The 22,918-nt window shown below is 39.2% G+C and overlaps 3 protein-coding genes across 3 annotated transcripts; 2 read left to right on the top strand and 1 right to left on the bottom strand.

Annotated features, from left to right (window-relative positions):
• Positions 1-309: 309 nt before the first annotated feature.
• On the top strand, positions 310-5,667 carry LOC140950467 (uncharacterized). The gene is made up of 2 exons (XM_073399699.1): positions 310-410; positions 5,106-5,667. The coding sequence occupies exons 1-2, from the start codon at positions 347-349 to the stop codon at positions 5,567-5,569; spliced, it is 528 nt and encodes a 175-aa protein (XP_073255800.1). The 5' UTR covers positions 310-346; the 3' UTR covers positions 5,570-5,667.
• Positions 5,668-9,083: 3,416 nt separating this feature from the next.
• Positions 9,084-12,899, bottom strand: LOC140949472 (trace amine-associated receptor 13c-like). Its single transcript, XM_073398631.1, has 2 exons — positions 12,691-12,899; positions 9,084-9,807 (listed from the first exon to the last, which is right to left on the bottom strand). Exons 1-2 carry the CDS (start codon positions 12,897-12,899, stop codon positions 9,084-9,086), a joined length of 933 nt encoding a protein of 310 aa, XP_073254732.1.
• A 3,214-nt stretch (positions 12,900-16,113) lies between these two features.
• LOC140949473 (beta-1,3-galactosyltransferase 1-like) lies at positions 16,114-17,247 on the top strand. The gene has a single exon (XM_073398632.1). It carries the CDS (start codon positions 16,114-16,116, stop codon positions 17,224-17,226), a length of 1,113 nt encoding a protein of 370 aa, XP_073254733.1. The 3' UTR covers positions 17,227-17,247.
• The last annotated feature ends 5,671 nt before the right edge of the window (positions 17,248-22,918 follow it).

Consider the following 22,918-nt stretch of genomic DNA (forward strand, 5'->3'; position numbering starts at 1 on the left):
TGATCGCAAAAGCCGGGGAAGTTGAACTCAAACATTCATTGATTATTTTGAAGCTGCACACATCATAATGACGCAGATCGAGTTAAAAGAACAAGGCATAACAGAACCTGAAAACATTCACGTTTTAGAATTGCCTTTCATCCTGAGTAAGTTCAGGTTTCATCGGTATTGGCTGGCTTAGCTAATCAATTGCTTCTTTTCTTACCATAACCTCTCTTTGACCTTGCCTCTGATAAGTAGACCATTCCAGAAATAATTACATGCGGCAGAACGCATAAAACTGGAAACCCTGTTGCATTTTAATTTACAAATAGACGTTGACGGTCTTGAAACTGCGCACATCACCATGAAGCAAATTTTGTTACTCATTTTCCTTTCCGCTGCAGTAATGCCCTCTGACGCCAATGAAGGTGAGTTCAAGTTCTGATATCAATATTGCTACAATACCATTTGAAGGATCTTTACAAGTATCACTAGGGAACAAACAGCCAATGTTAAAAAACTTATCTGTTGGTAAGGCCGCAAACAGGATCATGATCAGACTCAGACCATAAGCTATTAAAAGACGACACACGAAAATCTCCATGCTCAGGGGTAAGAAGTGTTTCTGAAAAAGAGCAAGTACATGCTGAAGCCTCCCTTATTGAAACAAGAACTTGAGATTAAGTTGTTGCCAAAAGTAATGCAACGAAGACTGATACAAAATAGAGAAAAAATCTTAGGTCGCCTTAAAACCAAGTTCTATCATGCTGCAACTGTACGGCTGGTTTGGTAACGCGACCGCCCGATGAACCTCTATCCCACACCGTGTTAACTATTTCACATGCATTTGTCTGCACAATATTTTCATCTGGAAACCATAACAACTAACAACGGTATTCTGACTTAACATTGCTCCTTTACGGAGCATAAATTTTCCCTTTTGATCCATCAGTCCTAGCACGGGGTCAGGATCCCAACTGGGGATGCCGGGATAGCTTTGACGGATGACCATTAAATTCTACCGATTTTGGCGGTTCACGGTGATCAAGAAAAAATGAACACTTTAATTTCAATAGTATCTTCAATGAGCTTAAACTTAGTCTAAGGGGAGGACCATTTGATTTTTGATGGGGGGGTTGCAGGATTTTTAGACTGCTAGATATTTTTTTATATTGCTCCAGCCCTGCAGGATTTTTTTTTTAATCTCCCTGTCCTTGCATGATACTTTTTTTTAATGGAAATTTAAAACACAAATTTTGAAGTTTAATATTAAAAACTTGACCATCACCAGCCACTCAAAATTCACCCTTTAGGCTATTAAAAACAACCTTTACACGCAATGCATTTTTAAGTTTACATCTTTCTTTCAAAGTAATAAAGAGTTTCATCTTTATTCAGTGTACAAAGAAATGCATCTCCACTAACCTGCGGCTAGTTGATTTCCCTGTCAGGCTAGTGGATGTTATATGCATCACTCTCTGTACTTGCCCAACAGATCACTTGCCCACTGAACAAGTGAACGTTTTTTTCTTTCGAATTACGTAATGCTACTGAGAAAAGCTTTCAAACTTGCGTGTAATGGTTCCAAATTGTCCAAAGGGCGAGCTGGAAATTCCATCTTATTTGAATCCTGTTTTTTGCTTTCAAAGCAAGAGAGAGGGACTTCAAAGAAGGAGAAATTGCACAGTAATATGGCTTCTCAATATACGCATTTAGTATTTGGAGTTATCTAGAGTTTAAAAAAAAAGGAGGGTTCAAGAAATGGGGACGTCACTGTAGATTTTACCAGTTTAGACGAATTTCGAGTGGGCGTAGAAGCACCTGGAGGGGATATAACCTGCAGGTGTTGTCAATGGTCCTTTTTGAAGGTCGGTACCAGGACAGTTCCGTTCCCACAGCCCATCATAGGAGTACCAGGCTTGATCACCCCTGTTATTAAACTGTTATTATTCTTAAGGCGCAATTGTTCTTGATGGATAAATATAGACAATTTCTGCCAGCTTGTGGTTTATTAAAGACATTGTTAAATAAACATTTGTCACTACAGTTGTCAATAGGTGAGAAAATCAGATTGGTAGTTGACCCCTTTGAATCATCTTTTATATAGGTACATGATCTACAAAATTACAATATTTCAATGCCTAAATAATTAAAACAATTACGTTTTAATTTATGTGCTACAGACTGTTTACTATTATTTTCTTGGCTTGAAAATAGGCAATGAACACAAAAGTAATAGAACTCTGCAAAAACACGAATGACCCAGAGGGAAAAAATGCTCTTCGATCTATTTGATCGTCTTTTGTCTCGTGCACATATCCAGCGCATCCGTTTCACATTCTTTGTATATTTTGAACCCTACACCAATTCAATGTGGCCTGCCTTTACTCTTGTTTGTCCCATTACCTTTTCTATAAAGTAAATCTTATTTTGTTACAAAAATACGTGCACGTGACAACTGTTAGGGTAGGAATCTGAATGCATGAATATCTTTGAATCATAATATCCTTCTAGATCAGAGGGTTCACTTTAATAGGAAATCTAATTGGTAAATCATGCGTCGCGCTTGCAAAATACTAATTCACGCATCAAAAAATGTGATGTCCAGTCCAGTATCATGTGACTCACAGCTACTTTTGGGGCCGTCACGCATCACGCAAAATCCTTTGCCACGCCCAGGTTAAGGCTGCTCGATTTTTTTTTCCATCTTAAGAATTCTGCAAGAAATTTTTTTTTAACCAGAAACATATGCTCGATATTTTTTTTGGGATTTGCACAACCCCCCCATCAAAAAATCAAATGGTCCACCCCTAAGTTTTGTGTTCTGGAGGCTGTTTTGGTCTTCCTAAGCATGAAAAGAACTGAAATTCAGGGAACGTCGCGGTCAGAAACACGTTATTAATGAAGTAAATCATAAATATTTTGAAACCGGAAGGACTTCAGCTGTGATGTCAGTTTAAACGTAAATCGAGCGGAAAAGACCATAAAGTGAGAATATTTAGGAACATGGAAACTGGTTAAATCGATCGTTTAAATCCAGAAGTCCGAAATGAGCAGCTGAAATAGTGAGATTTGAAAGACCTGCAAACTGTTTGACAGGTGATAGGGACTTTTAAGATAGGTCACTACAGTAGACTGGGACGGATGGAAGCGTATACGGGCGGCCTGGGGCCATGACGGTAAGAAGCCGCGAAAATTTTCCATTTAAGATCGGACAACAAAACAGAGGACGGTGAAGTCATGTGCGAAACTCGCTTGTAGAAGGCTCAATTACTGAAGAAGAGTTTATTACTTTATACGAAGAATACCAATCAGAAAAATAAGGGTACAAATTTAAGCTAGCTGGTTTTCAAAAGTAGTCTATGTTTTTACTTGAACTTTCCTTTCCTAAGCCAACACCTTTTGAGTTAAAGGAATCTTTTCTTGATAAAAATACAGTTTTAAGTTATAAAAAAGACGGCCACAATCATCACTGTTAGGCCCAGTTGAAACGTCGAACTTCTCATGTGCCGAAACTGATGCACAAATTACTAAATTTTTTTTTACTTGTTTAAAGCATTCTAGACCATTGAAAATCGTGAAAATGAATCGAGTTCGACTAGTTAAGTTCGACGTCTGAATCAACCTCAAAGCATCTGGATCGACCTAAATAGGTATTAAGTTCGGTACATGAAAAGATCAACGTTTGAACTGAACCTTACCTTTCTTGTCGGCAATTTTTTTGTAGAAAACAAGCAGTCGCCATGCGGCCGCGAGCTAAGTTATGAAGAGTATGCCTAAATGTCGCGGGTCGCGACTCGCGGGTGCGGGTGAGTGTCGCGGGTAAAAATAAATCACCAAATTTTAACAAAAAGACAAAATAAACAACAAAACTTAAATTCCTTTTTTTTTAACGAAGACTAGTTAGCAGCTCAAAGGAAGACTTCTTGTAGCTGTGGGCTTTTTCGTTTATTTCCGACATGTTTCGTCTCCTACTGAGACTTCTTCAGGAAATGAATACAACTAACAAAGAACAGCATAGATAACACGTTTTCTGCGTAAGTAAAACTTCCAATAAAAGTGAATAAAAAGAATAACTTGATTAAACTATGTTGTAAACGGACTAAATAAGAAACACCTTTTAATATAACAACACACAATAATTAAAATTATTGTGTGTTGTTATATTTTGGGGGTCATACCATCAGCGCTAATCGTATGGCCCCCCAAAACTCAACGGACCCTTAAACCCTTGGGCGTACAAGGCAGGGGAGTGGGTACAATCCCCGGAAGGTTTTTTTGAATCAACCACCAAGTCAAGTCATCACCTGATCCACACTTGGCGTCGGAGCGGGAGCTCGTGCGCAATACCAGAACCATAAAAAAACTGAATGACTTGAAAAAGTCATGCAGTCTGTAAAACAGCTACATAAAATGACCAAATTCAAGGTTTTGTAGAGAACATGAACCCGAGATACTACTCTTTTCTCTATCAGAACTATAACCTCCTCCCCAACAAATCCCAAACGCAGGTAGCTCGGTTACTTAGTGCAATGTTAGCTAGCCAATGTAGTTTTAACCATGTGGATTTTTCTTTAGAGACTTTTTCCTTTGTATCGCCCTTGGTTAGCTTCAACTAACTAGACTTCCTCGTTATGACATGTGGACCAAAAAAAAGTATTGCAAATCTTCTTTGAAACATAATAAAATTCTTCTTTATTTTATTAATAATTTAATGTTAAATTTGGTCATTTCTGTTTACCCGCGACCCTAACCCGCACCCGCGACCTTTACCAGCACCCGCGACCACTACCCGCGACATTTAGACATACCCAGTTGTGAAAGAACTCAAACATTTTTGCTTTTGTTTTTTCATTTCACCGATAGGTAAATCAATGTAAACACAAGCCAACGCATATTTAACCCATTGGCTTCTCAGTTTTAGAAGAAAAGTGACAATAAGTATGCATGAACTCTTATCGGTTTCACCGTTGTCTTCACGACGAGAAACCCGGCTAAAACATACCGTCCCAGAAGGACTATCTTAAACTTCCTAATGACTTCTTTTTATGACGGTTAAATTTTAGGCTGTTTGACGAAAGAGAACTAAACTTTTCATCTATGGCTTTTTGTTTCTTTAACAGGCCGCTGGAGGAAGCTGAATCACGGAGCAGTGTGCTTTAGTGCACGCGGTGAACGGCCCGGCAGGTTTTATGTTCCCTCCGGTAACTTAGCAGCCATAAAGTTGGTTCACCTGTACGGTTACGTCACCTGTGACAAGCATACTAGTTCCAGCTGGTCTTACTGGGGCTGTGATGTACCTGTCGTAAGATACCACGTTGGTGTAGCCATAACAACCAGCTCGAGCTATGGAGCCATCCTGCCGCTGAGCAAGTTTCTGTCAGGCAGTAGCGAAGTGAAATCAAGGAAATGGTCCCGCATTCCTGGTTATACCGGTTTGTCTCCTACGCTTGTCCTGTCGTTTGATCACCATTACCACTCTTCAGGGGAAACGTTCCGTTTGTGGTATGGTGAAGATTTGACGGATTCCACCGAACACGACAACGACGGTCGAACCTGTTGCGATGTTTACGGGAGGTTTGTTTAACTCAGATGTTCACAACCTCATTCAGAGATGTGGAGAGGATTCCCGAAATGATACACCTATTATATTGTAATTCAATAAAGTCTTGTTATTCCAGAGAACTTTAGTTTGAAATTGTGACACTTTGTAATTCATTGTCCTTGAAACCGTTTATGAAATTATCGGTTTACGAGATCGTTTGCATCGCTCATGCGTGGACGGAATTCGTAGCAGGTCTCTTTTCCACAGTGAGCTTTTGCAAGTTGGCTGATCCACCGTGGACCCCCGCCTTTTGTAGCGGCTGGTTTTGTATTCGAGAACAACGATATTGTTTCGGTTGTTTTTCTAATCTTCTGTCGCAGATTACTCGACATTACGCGGCAGCTCAGCTATTTTTGCCAGCTAACTGCATGTCGATGGCATTTTAAAACACGATCGAATTCTTTTTTACTATTATTTACTTATTTTACTTCATATTTTATTTTATTTATTTATTTACAAAAAAATAATTACAAATACGTGTTCTTTTAACTATTCAAAACTATTTTCTATCACAGCGGGCTGAAAATAATATATATATCAAAAGAAAACTAAATTCGTAAAGGAAAGAAACTAAATTAAAAGGAAAAAGACGCAAACCTAATACGTGAAACAGTACAGCAGTACAGTGTAGCTTAAAGGAATATGCATTATGGAAATGACACTACCATTTACATATCTAAACAAATTTGGCCCATGCTTTTTTAAATTGCACATTCCGTTCCCAAATGAACACGTGCAAATAGTAGCTCTTACAATAGTATGGTGAGCGTAGATCAATATTCATTGAGAGACTATAACACACCGTGTTGGATGCAAGCATCCTCGGAGACTCAGGGGTAGTCAGTCGGGCCGGGAGAAAAGACGCGACGAAAGTTTTCATTCATGGGGGGAAGAGCCCCTGGATACCGACTCTCACCGGACTATTTCCAAATGGTCAAGCGAATGCTGGCTCCTGAGTGGGCAAAAAAAAAATGCTTTGTATTATTGTGCTCAATCGGCGAACAGTTTCTTCTGAGTTCTTTTCGTGAGTTCCTACACGACGGCTATTAACACTGCTATTACAGGTGTGCAGGATCCACCAGCGACTTGAGGAGGAGTACGTGAAATTTGGAACGGCTCTATGTGGTGACTTACTCGAGAGCTAGACATTCTAAAAGTCCTTTATTTTTTTCCCTGGTTGGTTACGCCATTTTAAACGACTTTTCATACCTGTTTGGCGGAAAATTCACCGGTCGAAAATTCTGCCGGTGACGTCATGACAACAGTCCACGTTCGATATATTAAAATTCTACCAAGTCTCCGTAGACCACGAGTAGTCCCCATTTTCCCTCAGAGATAGTAAAGAGAGCGAAACGCGAGCGCAAATTAAAATTACGCGCGCTCGCGTTTCGCTCGCTCGGCTGTCCCTGATGACAAATGGGGACTACTCGAAGCAGTCGGATGAAATTCAGGCTACCCTTGCCTCACTTTGTAAAAAAAAAACTGTATATCACCGTAACACAATGACATTCGTCCCGATTACTATACGGATAGACGACAACGTAGTCGATAAAAATAACCTTGAAGTTTTTTGGCTTTTTTTCCCAGTTTTTTTTAAAAATGTTTTTGAACAGTAATGAAGAATCGCTCATTTATCAAGACTTGGTCAAAAATTGAATGTCCCAGTGTAACTTTAATTTGTGATTTCAGTTTTATTGACATTAAAAAGCTGATGCAAATTTCACAACGATTCAAAACAACTAATTAAGCAACAATAGTATTGATTATGAATCCTATTTATGAACTTAGACTGAAATGCAAGACTAATAAAAAACGGCTAAAATTGGTTCTGACAACTAAATTCTATAATTACCCAACCTAACACAGTAAAGAAATACCCTCAAAAGCAAAAACCAATAGTAACTGAATTCTATCACCTGACGGCCTCACTTTATAATCATAATGTCATTCTTCTTCGATCAGATACTAACAAAGGAAAAGGTACTGATCAATATTAATACGCCAAGTAAAGATTCAAGTGCTTATATTTTTCTACTGTTCAAATACGGCTTAAAATAATAATGATGATAATAATAATAATAATAATAATAATAATAATAATAATAATAATAATAATAATAATAATAATAATAATAGGTTTTTATGGCGCATTTAAAGAAATTCTCAATGCGCTTACAATAGAAAATTAAAACTAAAAGAACTATGTACAGTTATTATTTTAAAAAAGTGGAAACAGATTCAGAGTATTTGATATGATCAAGTAAACTGTTCCAGATTTTCGGTGCATAATATGAAAATGAGCGACGCCTGTAAGTCACGGTATTAACAGAAGGAAATTGTAAAAGCAATCCACTAGATGAGAGGGGTAAACGAGTCGGGTGGTATTTGAGAAGGAGTGAAGACAAATAGTAAGGAGCTAAATCATTTAAAATTTTAGATGTTAAAAGGAGTGTTTTAAAATTGATGCGTGCACCAATAGAAGGCTAGTGCAAGTCTTTCGTGACAGGAGTTACATGGTCAGATCTTCTTATTCCTGAAACCAAGCGTGAGACACAGTTCTGAACACGTTGCAGCTTGTCTATTTCTCGCTTACGTAAGCCACGATGTAAACTGTTACAATAATCCAAACAAGACATAAAAAAGCATTGACCATCATGTTGAGGTGATCCTTGCTCAGATACTTCCTCAAGCTGTCAATAAATCGAATCGCCAGCATAGCCTTTTTGCATGTTCCATTAATATGATGACTAACATTGAACTCTCTATCTAGGATGACACCAAGATTACAGAGTCGGTCTGATGGTTGTACTCTGGCGTTACCAATCAAAAAATTACTAAGAATTGGGTTCTTAACAAAACGAGAACTAAAACTGAATGACCTCTGTTTTACTAGGATTGCACACTAATTTATTGATGGTGTTCAATTCTATAACTTCACTAATACACTTCTGAAGGGTGTTTAACGCAGGACGTTGATCAAGAGGATCAACAGTAATGTAAGTTGAGAATCATCTACATAGAACATACAGTCTAGGTTATGAGCAGAGATTATGTCTTGAATAAAGAGTAAACAAGAAAGGACCGAGTATCAAACCTTGTAGAACTCTAAATTCTAATCTCCGACCGCTAGATATTGTGTTACCAATGATAACAGGCTGTGTTCGACTAGCAAGATAAGAAGAAAACCATCTTAGCACTGTCTGGGAAAAACCGAAGTAACTACTCAGTTTATACAAAAGTACAGTATGCATGGTCTAGGGTTTCAAATGCGGCTGAGAGATCAAGCATGACACAACAACATCTTGCATTGCCGACCATCAATAGTCCTAAGAACGTCATTCATTCGACTTTCAGAAGGGCCGTCTCGGTGAAGTGATGTTTACGGTTATCACACTCGCTGTTGCTATTTACTGAAACAGTTGTTCCTCCATGAAACGGATAGTCAATAGTGTATTTACAATATATATCAATAATGCATATAAAACGGGCAGTTTGGTCATAACTTAGTGTCCATTGTCTTTTGTCTGAAGGTCTGCTGTACTTGACTGGAATCAGGATGTAACGTTTTCAGCTGCAACCCAGGCGTCAAAACGGCAGCCATATTTTCCTTTCTTTCTTTAAGCGGCCTATTTATTACGGCCTGGCGTCGTGAACAGTACGAAATAAGTGTTTGTCTAAACTCAGGGATTCTTAATGCATAGACAAGTGGATTTAAAATGGAGTTGGAAAGATTAAGAATATTTATGATATCTACAAACAATGGAGCGATATCGAACCGCTGGATAGCAGTCAGATAGTTAACAATGACTAAAGGAAGCCAGGAAAGAACAGAAATGGCGGATACAAACAGCAAAGTTTTTGTCAAGCGGTGGTTTTGGGATGCTGCTCGGTTTTGCTGTTGTAAAGCGTTAATTCTCTTTCGAACTTTTCTCCATATACTGATATTACATACACAAACGATGAACAGGAAACTCAAGGGGAATGACATCCAAGACAAGGTAGCTGCTTTATATGACCCTAGGTAGCGAGAAACGAGAAAGACAGTTGAAACAAGGATAGCCAGAGACCAGACCATAAAAATAACAATGCTATACGCTCGTGTTGTCAATGTTTTGTGTTTAAGTTGCCAATAGACAGCATAAAATCTTTCACAGGATATAAAAGCTGCTGAAATTAGCGAGGACTGTGAGAAGGTCATGAGGGGACACAAAGGGCTTGCACTGTAAGTATCCCGGAGAGCTCCATACAATTCCTTATAATTTTGTTATAAGGAATTGTATGGAGCTTTCGAGGAGACTTTTCTTAATTAGTTTAGGCGCGGCGGATTTTGTCACGTATGATCAGCGCGAGGTGTTTCTCCCGACACCCTTCTGTCAGGAAAATGTCATCATATGAAAGCAAAACAGACACGATCGCGTCGGCGGGCCGAAGCCGGCAAAAATAAAAGGCTTTTCTTCTTCCATTTCAGAGGTCAGTTTTGTTTCGATCTGGTCTAAAATCAGGTTTTTGGGTTGTCGGTAATAAAATATTGTCTTACTCTGTTCTCAAGGACCTTTAGAAAACGAGACAAACGAGATAATTGACTAGAGAAAGAAGCGTGAAAACGCTTTTTTGGAAGAAAATTTTTTTTAATTCCCGCAGAGATTTTGCGAAATCGCGAAGCGCAATATATTCAGTTTCTTCCAAAGCCGTCATGATTAAGCAATGTAATGCCATCACAACTAAAAATGAATTTAGTTTGTATCGCAAAAGCCGCGAAAATAGAGCTGAAAAAAAAATGGATCGGAAAAATTAATAAAATCACCGAGAAACCGTCTCGCGGGAGCTTTGTCAAACAAACCGTTGGTACGGTTTATTTAACCTAACCTGGAAAAGGAGACGTCTGCACGCAGAATGCATTTCATCCTACATGTAGTTGTGATTTCCAGAACGGACCTCGGGAGCCTCATTGCCGTAATATCTTCTACATTACAGAAACCACAGCAGAATCGCCCTGCTCGCGTGCTAACTTCCTGCTCCAGTAAGTATTATGACTATACAGTACCAGTGAATTGTTTCAAAATTTAAAGCGGCCGAAACTTATTTCCATCAGCGCGTAGTTAGTTAGTTAAGCAACAATAATGCACAGCACTGTAGATAACACGGTTCTAGAATATCTGACGGCTTCGCGTTTTGTTCGTCGCTACATGCGATTTAATCGCTTATAACCTAACAGAAAATGTAAATGTACCTGAAGGAAATGCCGTGTATTGCCTTACCTTAAAGCTGTGATGTGTGTAAATTTGTCTTTTGCTATGGTTTTAGACAATACGACTTCTCCTGACTATCAATTGTGCGTCAAAACAAGCGCGATAATGAAATAGTCGAAGTGCCATGGTGTAGCACTTTATGACAAAGTTTTAACTGGAAAACTTGTTGCCATCTGATGTACACCTGTATAGTCTATGTTTGTAAGCTCTGCCTAAAGAATCACTGGGTTACACTGCACCCACGGGTGTGCCACCTAAAGTGCAGCCTATGTTTGTTAGCTCTACCTAAAGAATCACTTGGTTACACTGCACCCATGGGTGTGCCACCTAAAGTGCAGCCTATGTTTGTTAGCTCTACCTAAAGAATCACTTGGTTACACTGCACCCATGGGTGTGCCACCTAAAGTGCAGCCTATGTTTGTTAGCTCTACCTAACGAATCACTGGGTTACACTGCACCCATGGGTGTGCCACCTAAAGTGCAGCCTATGTTTGTTAGCTCTACCTAAAGAATCACTGGGTTACACTGCACCCATGGGTGTGCCACCTAAAGTGCAGCCTATGTTTGTTAGCTCTACCTAAAGAATCACTGGGTTACACTACACCCATGGGTGTGCCACCTAAAGTGCAGCCTATGTTTGTTAGCTCTACCTAAAGAATCACTGGGTTACACTGCACCTTTGGGTGTGCCACCTAAAGTGCAGACTATGTTTGTTGGCTCTACCTAAAGAATCACTGGGTTACACTGCACCCATGGGTGTGCCACCTAAAGTGCAGCCTACGTTAACTTTGTTAGCTCTACCTAAACAATCACTGGCTTACACTGTACTCACGGACGTTTGCCTCGCGCTCTCTTCAAAGACAAAAAAGCTATAGTCTGTTTGGCCAAAAATCATATTAGGGCCCCGAAAGACGTTAAAATTTCCTCCATAATAGAAGAGTGTTTTGCTAGAGTTTACAAACGTTTGGCTCATGAGTTTCAATATAAAGGTGCTAAAACTTATCAGCATAATTATAGCACACAAACATTGTCATCAAACTCCTGGCATGTACCTGAATAAGCCAAGCAAATATGAATAAAGCATATAACAAGAAATATTCGTCAAATGGTCTCGTTAAGTAAATTATACTTCACTTTGCGAAAGAAATTTATCGCTTGTATCCGTGTTACGCATCGAAAAAGCGAGGAGTCATCGCATGACATTAGGTAACAGAGGTAATACTCACGAGTTTCACGAATTCCCATTCCACGATTTTTCGCCGAGTAACAAATTTAAAACTTCAATTCTTACCTTACAGTGGTCGGTTCATTTACCTTACATTTGCCAACACTAATAAACATAAACAAAACGATGAAATCCGGCACTCTTCTTTCAGAAGTAGCAAGCCGCATGAAGTAAAATCCACCGATATGCGCTGCATTCTCACTACAAATATAAACATTTGCCGTGAAGAAAATACGACGAGGAGGAAAAAATGCCAGATCTTCGCCTCGGCAATGTATTCCAGCTACCAAGCCGGCGTATCTCCAGAAGGTGGACTCGAGGTGGGACAAGCCTTGTGATTTTTTAGGAGCCCTTTGCGCGCAAACTAATTTATTCTGGCGCGAAATGAAGATTAAGAAAATGCATCTGAAATCTAATACACGACAAGAAAATTTTCGCACTTTCGAGGAGCGCGACATATTAAATGGGATTAAGTCGGATTAGCTGGCCGCGGAGAAAACATCACTGCGTGGGATGGTACTTCCAGTAAAAAGCCTCTGTGTCCTCTCATGGTATCAAGAAAATGAGTAGAATAAACCATGGCGGCATTTGTCTTTGCAGCCCATAAGTGATAGTAGGGTCCTACCAACAAATAAACAAACAAAGGCAGAGACACCGCTCCCAACAACACATCAGCGAGGGCCATGTTCATAACTAAGAACAAACTTTTCTTGCGAAGCTTCTTTTCCCGTGCAAAGAGAATTATTACCAGCATATTACCCATGACAATTATGGCACTTTCAAACATAAAGGCGGTAACCACTTCTGTTCCTTGTGCTTTGGATGGAGTATACGTCATCGTAGGGGATGTAGAAGTGTTAGTAGAGCTTCTGGTGACCGAGTTGTTTTCCATCTTATTTCTTCTGCCTTCGTGTGAGAGAGTAGTGCGCGAAATGGCGCTGTCTGTCTCGACACGGATGCTTAAAAGCACTAGGTGAATAATTTTTCCCTTTAATAACAGTCGATCAATTTTATGCAAACATTACAATCCGCTAATTATTGTCAATTTTGCTCGTCGCCAGGGTTATGGGCTCCTGTGTACTTTCGTCGCCAAAGTAGCTAAGATTAAGAAAAATACCCGCATATATGCCTCTTATTAGCCGAGTTTTCGGTCCGTACTGTAAATTACGGACCGAGTTTTTTTCCATCGATTTATGGCCCGCGCGCTTCGCGCTTGGGCCATAAATCGATGGAAAAAAACGAGGATCCTTAATTTACAGTATGGACCGAAAAAACGAGGCTAATAAGATGTTTATTATATGGCTTCTTCCTGTTTGGGGGACCGGAAACAAGTGCAGGACGCACGATTTGACAGTCATTCGGCAGGTGTCAAAAAAGAAAGTTTTTATTGGCGCACGAAAACAATAGCACATAACAAAGGCTTTCCGAGAAAGTAAAGACAAATTCGCCATGTTAAGAAAGTTTATTCGGTCAAAACTAAGACCGTTAATGTGACGCTGGAGTCTTTTGAAAAATGGACATTATTGTGTCTGGCTCGCTTCTATCTTTTGTTCGTTGGTCTTTAAAAAACACTGCAAATGGCAAAGAAACTTGCCAAGATGATCGGGTGCAGGTATGTTTGTTATCATATTTGTTGAAGGAATGACTCATTTTCTCTTAGGCAAAACATCTCGAATCTCTGCCAGTCGATTTTCGTCTTCTTAACTGTGTACTACGATAAAATTTTCAAACACAGACTAGAATCCTCCTCGATAAGATTACGAGTTAGTTTCTTCATCGCCTTCGTTCACAAATAAACACAGTTTAAAATGTTGAAGGCCAAAGTCAACACCCAAGTTCTCAAGGTTGACAGGCGTCTTATAACTTTATTTAAACATTTTTTACGAGGTGAAGAGATTTAGACCTCCGAAATGAGCATTTCTTTAAAAATTTTGGCCCGTATAGCAAGTTACGGACCGCAAATTGACCAATCGCATGGCGAAAACAGACTCAGCCATATAACAATTATAAAAGTTTTATTTGTCGCTAAGAAGAAGCGACGACCGCGGCCGTTCGGTTATCGCGCGCCAAAATTGTAATCGTTGGCAACAGTAAATGAGTTAAAAATCATCATTTTGTGCTCAATTATCTTACTGTTTTAGTATATACTAAAACAATTATTCACCTCAGTGTCGGTGGCCAGTAGTGGATATTTACCTCGTCGCTTCGCGGCCCCGGTAAATATCTAATACTAGGCACTTCCACTTCGGGGAATAATTGTTATTGAGGACTCGAGGGAGGTTTCCCATGACAATTATGGCACTTTCAAACAGAAAGGCGGTAATCACTGCTATTCCTTGTTCTTTGGATGGAGTGTCCGTCATCTTAGGGGACGTAGAAGTGTTGGTAGAGCTTCTGGTGACCGAGTTGTTTTCCATCTTATTTCCTCTGCCTCTGTGTTAGAAACTAGTGTGCGATGGCGTTTTCTGTCTCGACACGGATGCATTGAAGCACCAGGTGAATAATTTCACCCTTTCACAACAGTGGATAATGTTTATGCATACATTGTAATCCGCTATGTCAATTCTGCTTGTCGCCAAAATATTTACGATTAACAAAATACCCGAGTATTTAAAACTAGCGTTTAGTTTCATCAAATCGCAGGTGCTGTAAAGTGATAATGAATACACTATATTTTAAGAGAAAATCTGTCAAAACAGTTATTGGTGTTCTATTTCTACTAAAATCATGCCCGAGGCAGTGTGGAAACAAGTCAGTTCAGAATAGAGTAAATTAATGGACACTGTTTAAACGTCTCTGTACCCGATTTACCTGAGCCGTTGAAATGGACAGCTCCCTACTTTATTTCAGTTTTGTATACATGAAATTTAAAATGAAAGCACTTTTTCCACTTTGTGTTTTCTTCGCTTTGTTCATTTTTGCTAGTGAGCGTCGTTCCTGAAACAAAGCAAACTCCCAATACTTTCACGGGCATATGGGGACGGAGGGTTAGTGAAACTCGCAAAAAAGTATAATTTTATTCAAAACTTTAAAACTTTTAGTTAAAACGTTTGAAACTTAAAACTGTCATTAATTTCGATAATTATATAGCTGGTAATTAATCCGACATCGTCAGCATGGCTATTGCATATACCCTTTAATTTTAGCGAACTGCCCAATTAAGGATTCATTTGTATAGTTTCAGAGGGGAATTTCCTTTGAAAATGGGCAAACTGTCCAGTTTAAGAAAAATAGCTTGTCTAAACCAGTCAAATGCCAGAAAAAAAACAGGCAATACAAACTAGCCAATCAGTGCAAAGTTCCTGTTGTGACAACGCTCCAGAAAGTGTCTTTTGGCTGATGGCGGTTCGTCGGTGAAGGCGAGTCTTGTTGCAGCTGTAAATGTCGTTTTATGATTGCAAATGCTGCTATTTTGTTTTGGTTTCTTGTTGGAGCTATTTTAAAAGAAAAATGGTCAGTTTGATCAAACTGATGAAATTTGCATTGGACAATGCCCGCATTCATGACGTAGCAAGAACAAACGGTCCTATGGGAAACGTGCAAGCACTGAAACGTTGAACAAGAACAAGAAAAACAATGATATTTGTTGTTTGGATGTCCACTGGCGTGTCACAGGACTCTAAATCTTCCCGATTTTAAAGATACATGGAAAGTTAATAAAAGTTCGATAAACATCCGATCAATAGGCTTTCAAGGTTCTAGAAGGCATTCTAAGTGTTTTATTGATTGGTAACTTAGTTGTTAAAATTCCTTTGAGAGGTGGATAAAGTGAAAGACCATTTTTGCTTGCTTCAGTTGGCAAATTGACGTGACTTCTTATATCTAGCTGCACCTGTGATGTCGGTGATGAATGACCTGCTTTCATTGTTATCGGTTTAACTGCGCATGCTCAGATACATTCGCTACATTCGCTTTACATTCGTTATCAAGGACAAAAATTTACAATAGAAATATCGAATTAGTGATACATTGAACTCGTGCTTGCTGTGGAAAAGATATGAGAGGAGGATCGCAAAATGCAATATTCTCGCAAGCAAAACATTTTACTGACGATGAAAATATTTTTACTGGTGTGCGGTTGTGTTTTCTTTGGCAAAATCACAAGAACACTCAAATCAATTCCTTGGGTAGCCAAACTAACTGGGCATGTGCCGACTGTCGCGGATGTGAATTTCATGATGGTTCACCCTTCGGTTCAACCTTTGCTGCCTGCACAAGAGATCTTTCTTCTTGTCCTCGTTTCGTCGGTTCCCGGTAGCGACTATCGATTCGCTAGGAACGCTATCAGGGAAACTTGGGGGATTAGCCTTGACTGTAGAAGTAAAAATGATCCGTGTCCATGGAATGTCGTTTTCCTACTGGGAAGAAGCTACCAAGACACGCTAGATTCGCAAATCATGGAGGAAGCGCGGGCTTTCAACGACATTCTAGTAGGAAATTTTAACGACACTTACATAAACCTAGTCATTAAGCTATTCATGGGATTTTCCTGGGCCTCAAAAGTCAACTGTCGCTTCGTTTTAAAGGCGGACGACGATATCTACGTTCGTTTACCGAAACTAGTATCATGGCTACATCACGCTCCTTCATCGCGTTTGTACGCTGGGCACGTTCACAGTAACGTTGGCGTCTCGCGGGATCCCGATGAACGAAACCCACTTCCACCAGGATCTTCTTTCAACGAGAAATACTACCCGCCTTATTGCCTTGGGGCTTTCTATGTACTTTCGCGGAGTATTATACCAGATATATTGAAAGCTGTACGGCGATGGAGACCCTGGCCAATTGAAGATACATATATTGGTGTATTGGCTCGCGATGTAGGGGTATCACCAATCGATATTTACGGCTTTGTTTTGAAGGCAAGAGCAAGCCGAAATTTGCCGCAATTCACGGATTGTTACTGGGATTGCATCACTGCTCTTGGACACAGGCTTACACCCACTCACCTTCATCTTGTTCACAATAAATTTCAAAACTTCCTATCCTTTAACAGCTCCACGTGTGCGGTGAATACCTGCGGCGAGGAAAATGGCAGCGGCTCGTTATGTGTAGGTTATATCGTGATTTTTGTCGCGGCCATTCTTTTAGCAGCGTTGGCTTATTTGAGAGCGCGAAGATTAACGTTAAACATGCAATGGTTCTGTGAAAGGATAAATATTTGAATACTTACACAGAGAATGTTTCTAGGGGTAAATCTTTTGAATGATAGAACGAGTCTGCCAACAGTCATTTTATATCATTTTAAAAACAAGATTGCAAAGTAAATTATATTTCAAGTTTAGTTTCAAGTTTCAAGTTTATTAAGAAAAATTGAGAAAATACAAAATATGATGTACCACTGCTCGCAGTTAGCTATAGCTATTCGAGGCGAGCAGTGGCTGGACACTAAGTAGAATAATTACAATAACAATACTAAATAGAATTAATTATTATCGCACAATACATTAAAATAAGCTGAATACTAAGTACAAAGTGAATAATTACAATTACAATACAATACAATTACAATACTAGGTAAAAATAAGGTGAATACTGAATACTGACTAGTAATAATAACGAAGATTCTCAGGAGAAATAAGGCAGATTACATGGGAAGCTGGAAGGATAATGTAGATAGAAAGCTAATAGAATGAACTGAGTTTAGTTTTCAAGACATATTCAAATCCAATAGATCAATATACTCATTCGCCTCCGAGAGTTTCTGAAGGAGCATATTGTGAATGTTGCATTTAAATTTCACTTTAGGCATTTGACGAATTTCATTAGATAGGTTATTCCAGACTCTAACACCGTTTCTTGAAAAAGACATGTTTAGCTTGTCTAATCTAGAGTATGCGAGAAAGAAGTTGCCTTTTGTTGATGATCTTGTGTTATGTGAATGAATATTATGTTGGTAATTAAATATATTTTTTGCATCTCAAAGGATATTCGAAGTAAAAAAGAAAAGAAAAGACCTCACTGAGTACACATTGGTTTATTCAAATTATTATCACAACCGCCCCGGGTCATCCTCGGAGAACCAGGGGCAGTTAGTCGGGTCGATAAAATGTTCGTGGTGAAAGTTTACTGTAAGTTTAACATTTTATCGACCGGCTAACTGCTCCTGGGTCTCCGAGGATGCCCCTGGGTGTGCAAAGCAAAATAATGCAGTTTCAAAAACAGAACAGGTTGGCGGAAAATATGCAAATGATTGAGGACGAAATGGGTTAAATATTTGATTACCGCCCTTCAATTCTGTAGAACAGGAGCTACCGAAATTGAGTGAAATAAACAGAACTAGTCATAACTATTATGTTTCTTTTTAGTAAATCAACGAGACAGCTTTAGTAAGCGTTTATTGACGGTTTACTGACCAGGTGATAAAATGGTTGGCTTCTGACAACGTGATAAACAGAGCGGCTTTCAATGGCACCCGTCAAAAAAATTAAAAGCGAGCAATTACTCCAATCAATCAAAGTAATGGAGGAGCAATCCAAGGAACCAATCAATTCTCGAGGTAAATACACGTGGCAAGCGCTTAGCACAAGAAAATATATGCGGGTTTTCTTGGCTCTCAAGACGTAGCGAGGTAACGAAAAACCAATGAAAGAACTACGAAATCGCTTCAGGTCTAGTCGCTGTTCTGTACAGCCCCCGAAATGATCCCGACCCCGAAATGATCCCGAACCCTGAAATGATCCCCAAGGAATTATGGAATGGTGATTAAACATGAGACTGTGGATTACTTTTTTGTTCTTTGTTGAAATGCTGCAATCCTGTCATTTCTTTTTATTCTTACGAAGTTTGAAACAAAAGGAAACTAGTTGTCGGGTCACTGTCTCGTTCCAGTCTCGCTCCAGTCGACCTTTGACCCATTTAGTTCGATGCAATGTCTCGAACCGCGTGGTTTTTAGTTCTTCTTCTGTGCTATGTTTTACAAAGCGTTATTTCGGGAAATGATGATAAGCCTCCTCATACAAATTCAGGATTATCGAAGAATATGGTTAAAAATAAGCGACGGGCATCACACGACTCCTGCACTAAATCGTATTGGAAGTAGTATGACCTTCAGAGGCAATTTTCGGGAAAATATCTGTTCGGAAGACCATTTGAGATCTAGAATTTTCGGAGCATTTGTTGTAAAATTTCTTGCTTGCCCGCCTCTCCTAGGATTTTCGAACATCTACAAAATGGTATAATTACTCATTTTTAACAGATTTTGACCCTAAAAAAGGCCACCTAGAATTTTCGGGAGCCTTTTCCTGGCTGAAATTTTCGAGAAGGTAAAGTTTAATCCCTATAATTTTCGGATCACTAGATTTTCAGCTAGGAAATCCGAACAGATGAAAAGCTTTTAGGAGATAACAATATGCCTATATCTACCGTTCGAATACTAAAATACGTTCAACAATGCTATGTTAAGTGGTTTTGAACTATATCCTTGTTGGGTGCCCCTGTTAAGAGATTTTCCCTTGCGATAAGATATGAGGGGAGGCTCCTTAAAGATTTCTCTTAGTCGTTGCTGGTTTTGTATAAGGTACCACTTCCCAATAAGTATTTTCTTCAGGCTAGGTAAAGCCGGGTGGTATTGTGTAACAAAAGGTAGAAGTTTTTTGCGTGCGGATTTGTTTCTCTGTTGTAGGGCTGTTTTCCTTTCGGCAAATTTTACCTCAGAGAGGTACTTTCTTAAAATAGCGGCAGGGTAGCCTCTTTCTAACAGGCGGTTGTGAAAATTTCTGATTTTCCTCTCAAATGTGATCTGCGAGGAATTAGTCCTTAGAAGCCTGAGCACTTCCCCTTTGATGAAGCCTTTCTCCACGCCTGGTGGGTGACACGAGTAGAAGTTCGTGTACTGGAATGTTTCTGTTGGTTTGTAAAGTGTTTGCACGTCTAGGATTGATTCCTTGTCGAATCTTACTCCTTTGTGCACTTTTGTGTCCAAGAACGTGATCTCTGCTTCTGACATCTCAGGCATGAATTTTATCGTAGAGTGAAAGTTATTTGCCTTTTTCACAAAATTCTCTCTTTGGATTCTTTGTAATGTTACCAAGACAAGGTTTTGTTAGCTAGCCATTTAACACGTTAATATTTTCGTATCTGTTTCTATTGTTTGCTGTCATATGATCAATTTTATTTCTAGCTTATGCATTCCTATTAAGAATTAAAGTCGTTCCTGTTATGTGGTTGCATTATGTCAGTTGCAGTCCACCTTTCATAAAAACATTAATTAGCTTCAGTTACAAATGTTTCTACAAATTGCATTTATTGCAAAATTTTTCCCTATTCTTAGTTTACTTTATTCTCTTTTAGTTGTTAATATCGGCGCCGTAAATCTATTAACTACATACGCCAAAATGTCTTTACTTTCCCTAATTATTGAGCAATCCACAGTCCCATGTTTAATCACCATTCCATAATTCCTTGGGGATAATTTCGGGGTCGACAAGAAGAAAAATGGGGATCATTTCGGGGTCAATTTGGGGATCATTTCGGGGTCGGGATCATTTTGGGGGCTGTACAGTTCTTTTCCTTGGGCTGTGTCCTCTTGGCGTTGTCATAAGGCTAATTATAAAATAATGAAATTATAAAACTTTACGTCTCTTCATGTTGTCCTTTAGCAGCAAGATTAATTAAGAGCGGCCGCCTGTAGATATCGAGAACTTGCCGTCAAAACTGAAATTTCGAAATACTTTATTTTCAGCCAGGAAAACCCCTTTGGTGAAACATTTTCGAAAATCACAATCAAAGTTTACAAAGGATTTTCTTTTTCGAGAAAACAGCCAAAAAGTGAAATGCTGCCCCACGTCATATAGTCGCCGGTCTAAAACCTTTGAATTTTACCATTTTCAAAGCCCTCGGGATGAAAGGCGGTTGAAGGAAACAAGTTCATCTTTGGCAGTGAAGTAAGGCATCCCAGTCACAATACTATTTGGTAAAATATTGCAAGATAATGCATTTTTTACGCGGTTAAAAATCGCCCGAAGATTCCTATCTTCAGCACTTTCATAAAAAATGAAATTTAGGGAAACTTTAAAGGAAAAAATCAAGGCTTGGCACGTGAAATTTTAGAAGAATCATTTTACCTCAGTAAAGCTCTACTGTTGTAGTACAACATATGAAAAATCCAGCTTGGGAAATTAAAAAGCAACCCGCCGAGAGAGTTAAACGCGCAGTTCATTCGATGTTTTTGCTTAAAATGCACCTTGAAATCGTCACGCAACCGGGGGTAACACAAACTCCAAAAAATTGTGTTGAATTCACATTTTTTGTGGTGATCAGGAAAATAGTTTTAACTTGCAAAATCAAAAGATTGATTGAGTCTTTTATTGCTCTGGTATGACTTGACTAGTTAGAAAGTTAGATAGTGGGCGATCGCAATGAACCAGCTCTGAAAGGTCAAACGGCCGTTTCCATAAATGTCAACAATGCTAAGGAAAGTATGGAGTCTTAAATCAATATACATATTTTCTTGAAATTAGATTTACTTGACATAAATTTTTTGATCTGAGTCGTGTGGTGTATTTTATACAAAGAAACTGCTGGAAAGAAAACAAACTAAGATTCAGACAAACATTGAATTGAAGATGGTAAATAATTAGCCTGCGAACCACAGACCAATATGAGGGTATATCTATGACAAAATTCAATAACCTAAAAGTGAAAAGGTTTAAGTCAAATCTGAAATTTGGTTTAAAAAAAAGACCACGCTTTTGCCAACATGCAAAAGGCATAATGCAAAGAGGCAACACGCAAAGATCCAACACGCAAAAAGGCAGTACGCAAAGGCAACACGCAAAAAAGCATAACGCAAAAAGGCATCGCAAAAAGGCAATTTGCAAAAAGAGCATCACGTGAAAAGTTTACTCAGGATCCAAGCCTGGATCTTAAACAGTATTATTTAGTACATACTGCAAGCAAACCGAAATGGTATTCGAACGAGACATTCCATCTTGTTCACCTCGTGAAGTGCTTATTCAGTACCTTAGGCGTGCCCTGATTGATATATTACAACAAGTTCAAAACGGAATTGGCAGCGAAAATTGCCGTCAATCTGAGGATGATCCCACCATATGAGGGATCATCCTCAGATTGACGGCAATTTTCCACTGCTGTTAACGCTGCACGAAGAACCGCTTAAACCTGTCCGCCATCTTTGGTAACTGGATGTGCCGATCTCAAAAGTAAATCAATTAAGTTCTCCAGCTGGGACGAAATGCAATCGCTGTCAATTCCGTTTTGGACTTGTTGTAATATATCGTCACCTCACGAGGTGAGCAAGATGGAATTCTCGTTCGAATACCATTTCGGTTTGCTTGCAGTATGTACTAAATAACACTGTTTAAGATCCAGGCCTGGATCCTAAGTAAACTTCTCACCTGGTGCTCTTTTTGCAAATTGCCTTTTTTGCGATCCCCTTTTGTGTGTTGCCTTTTTGCGTTATGCATCTTTGCGTACTGCCTTTTTGCGTTTTGCCTTTTTGCGCGATGCCTTTTTGCGTGTTGGCTCTTTGCGTGATGCCTTTTAGCGTGTTGGCTCTTTGCGTGATGCCTTTTTGCGTGTTGCTCCTTTGCGTAATGCCTTTTTGCGTGTTGGCTCTTTGCGTGTTGCCTTTTAGTGTGATGCCTTTTACCGTGATGTCTTTTTCTGCGTGATACCTATATGATAGTGGCTTTTTTAGTATTTCTTCCTTTTGGGGTGGTCTTTTTTTTTTAGCAGCTTTGACTCGGTATATTTCAGATTTGACTTAACCCTTATTGAATTTTGTCATAGATATACCCTCATATACCAAAACCGAAAAAACCTGATGCTCTCGAAGGCTAGTAAAGCTCAGTAAATAATATGAGTTTCCTAAACCAGCTGATTGAAAGATTAGGT

This window comes from Porites lutea, chromosome 10 (genome assembly GCF_958299795.1).
Source record: "Porites lutea chromosome 10, jaPorLute2.1, whole genome shotgun sequence".
Classification (NCBI taxonomy): Eukaryota; Metazoa; Cnidaria; class Anthozoa; order Scleractinia; family Poritidae; genus Porites; species Porites lutea.

What these genes read in the sequence shown, in the direction of transcription:
- LOC140950467 (XM_073399699.1), top strand. Translation starts at nt 347, where the DNA reads ATGAAGCAAATTTTGTTACTCATTTTCCTTTCCGCTGCAGTAATGCCC. An exon ending in GCCCTCTGACGCCAATGAAG is followed by an intron (nt 411 to 5,105) that starts GTGAGTTCAAGT and finishes TTTCTTTAACAG; the next exon opens with GCCGCTGGAGGAAGCTGAAT.
- LOC140949472 (XM_073398631.1), bottom strand. Translation starts at nt 12,899, where the DNA reads ATGACGTATACTCCATCCAAAGCACAAGGAACAGAAGTGGTTACCGCC. An exon ending in CTGCCTTTGTTTGTTTATTT is followed by an intron (nt 9,808 to 12,690) that starts GTTGGTAGGACC and finishes GGATACTTACAG; the next exon opens with TGCAAGCCCTTTGTGTCCCC.
- LOC140949473 (XM_073398632.1), top strand. Translation starts at nt 16,114, where the DNA reads ATGAAAATATTTTTACTGGTGTGCGGTTGTGTTTTCTTTGGCAAAATC.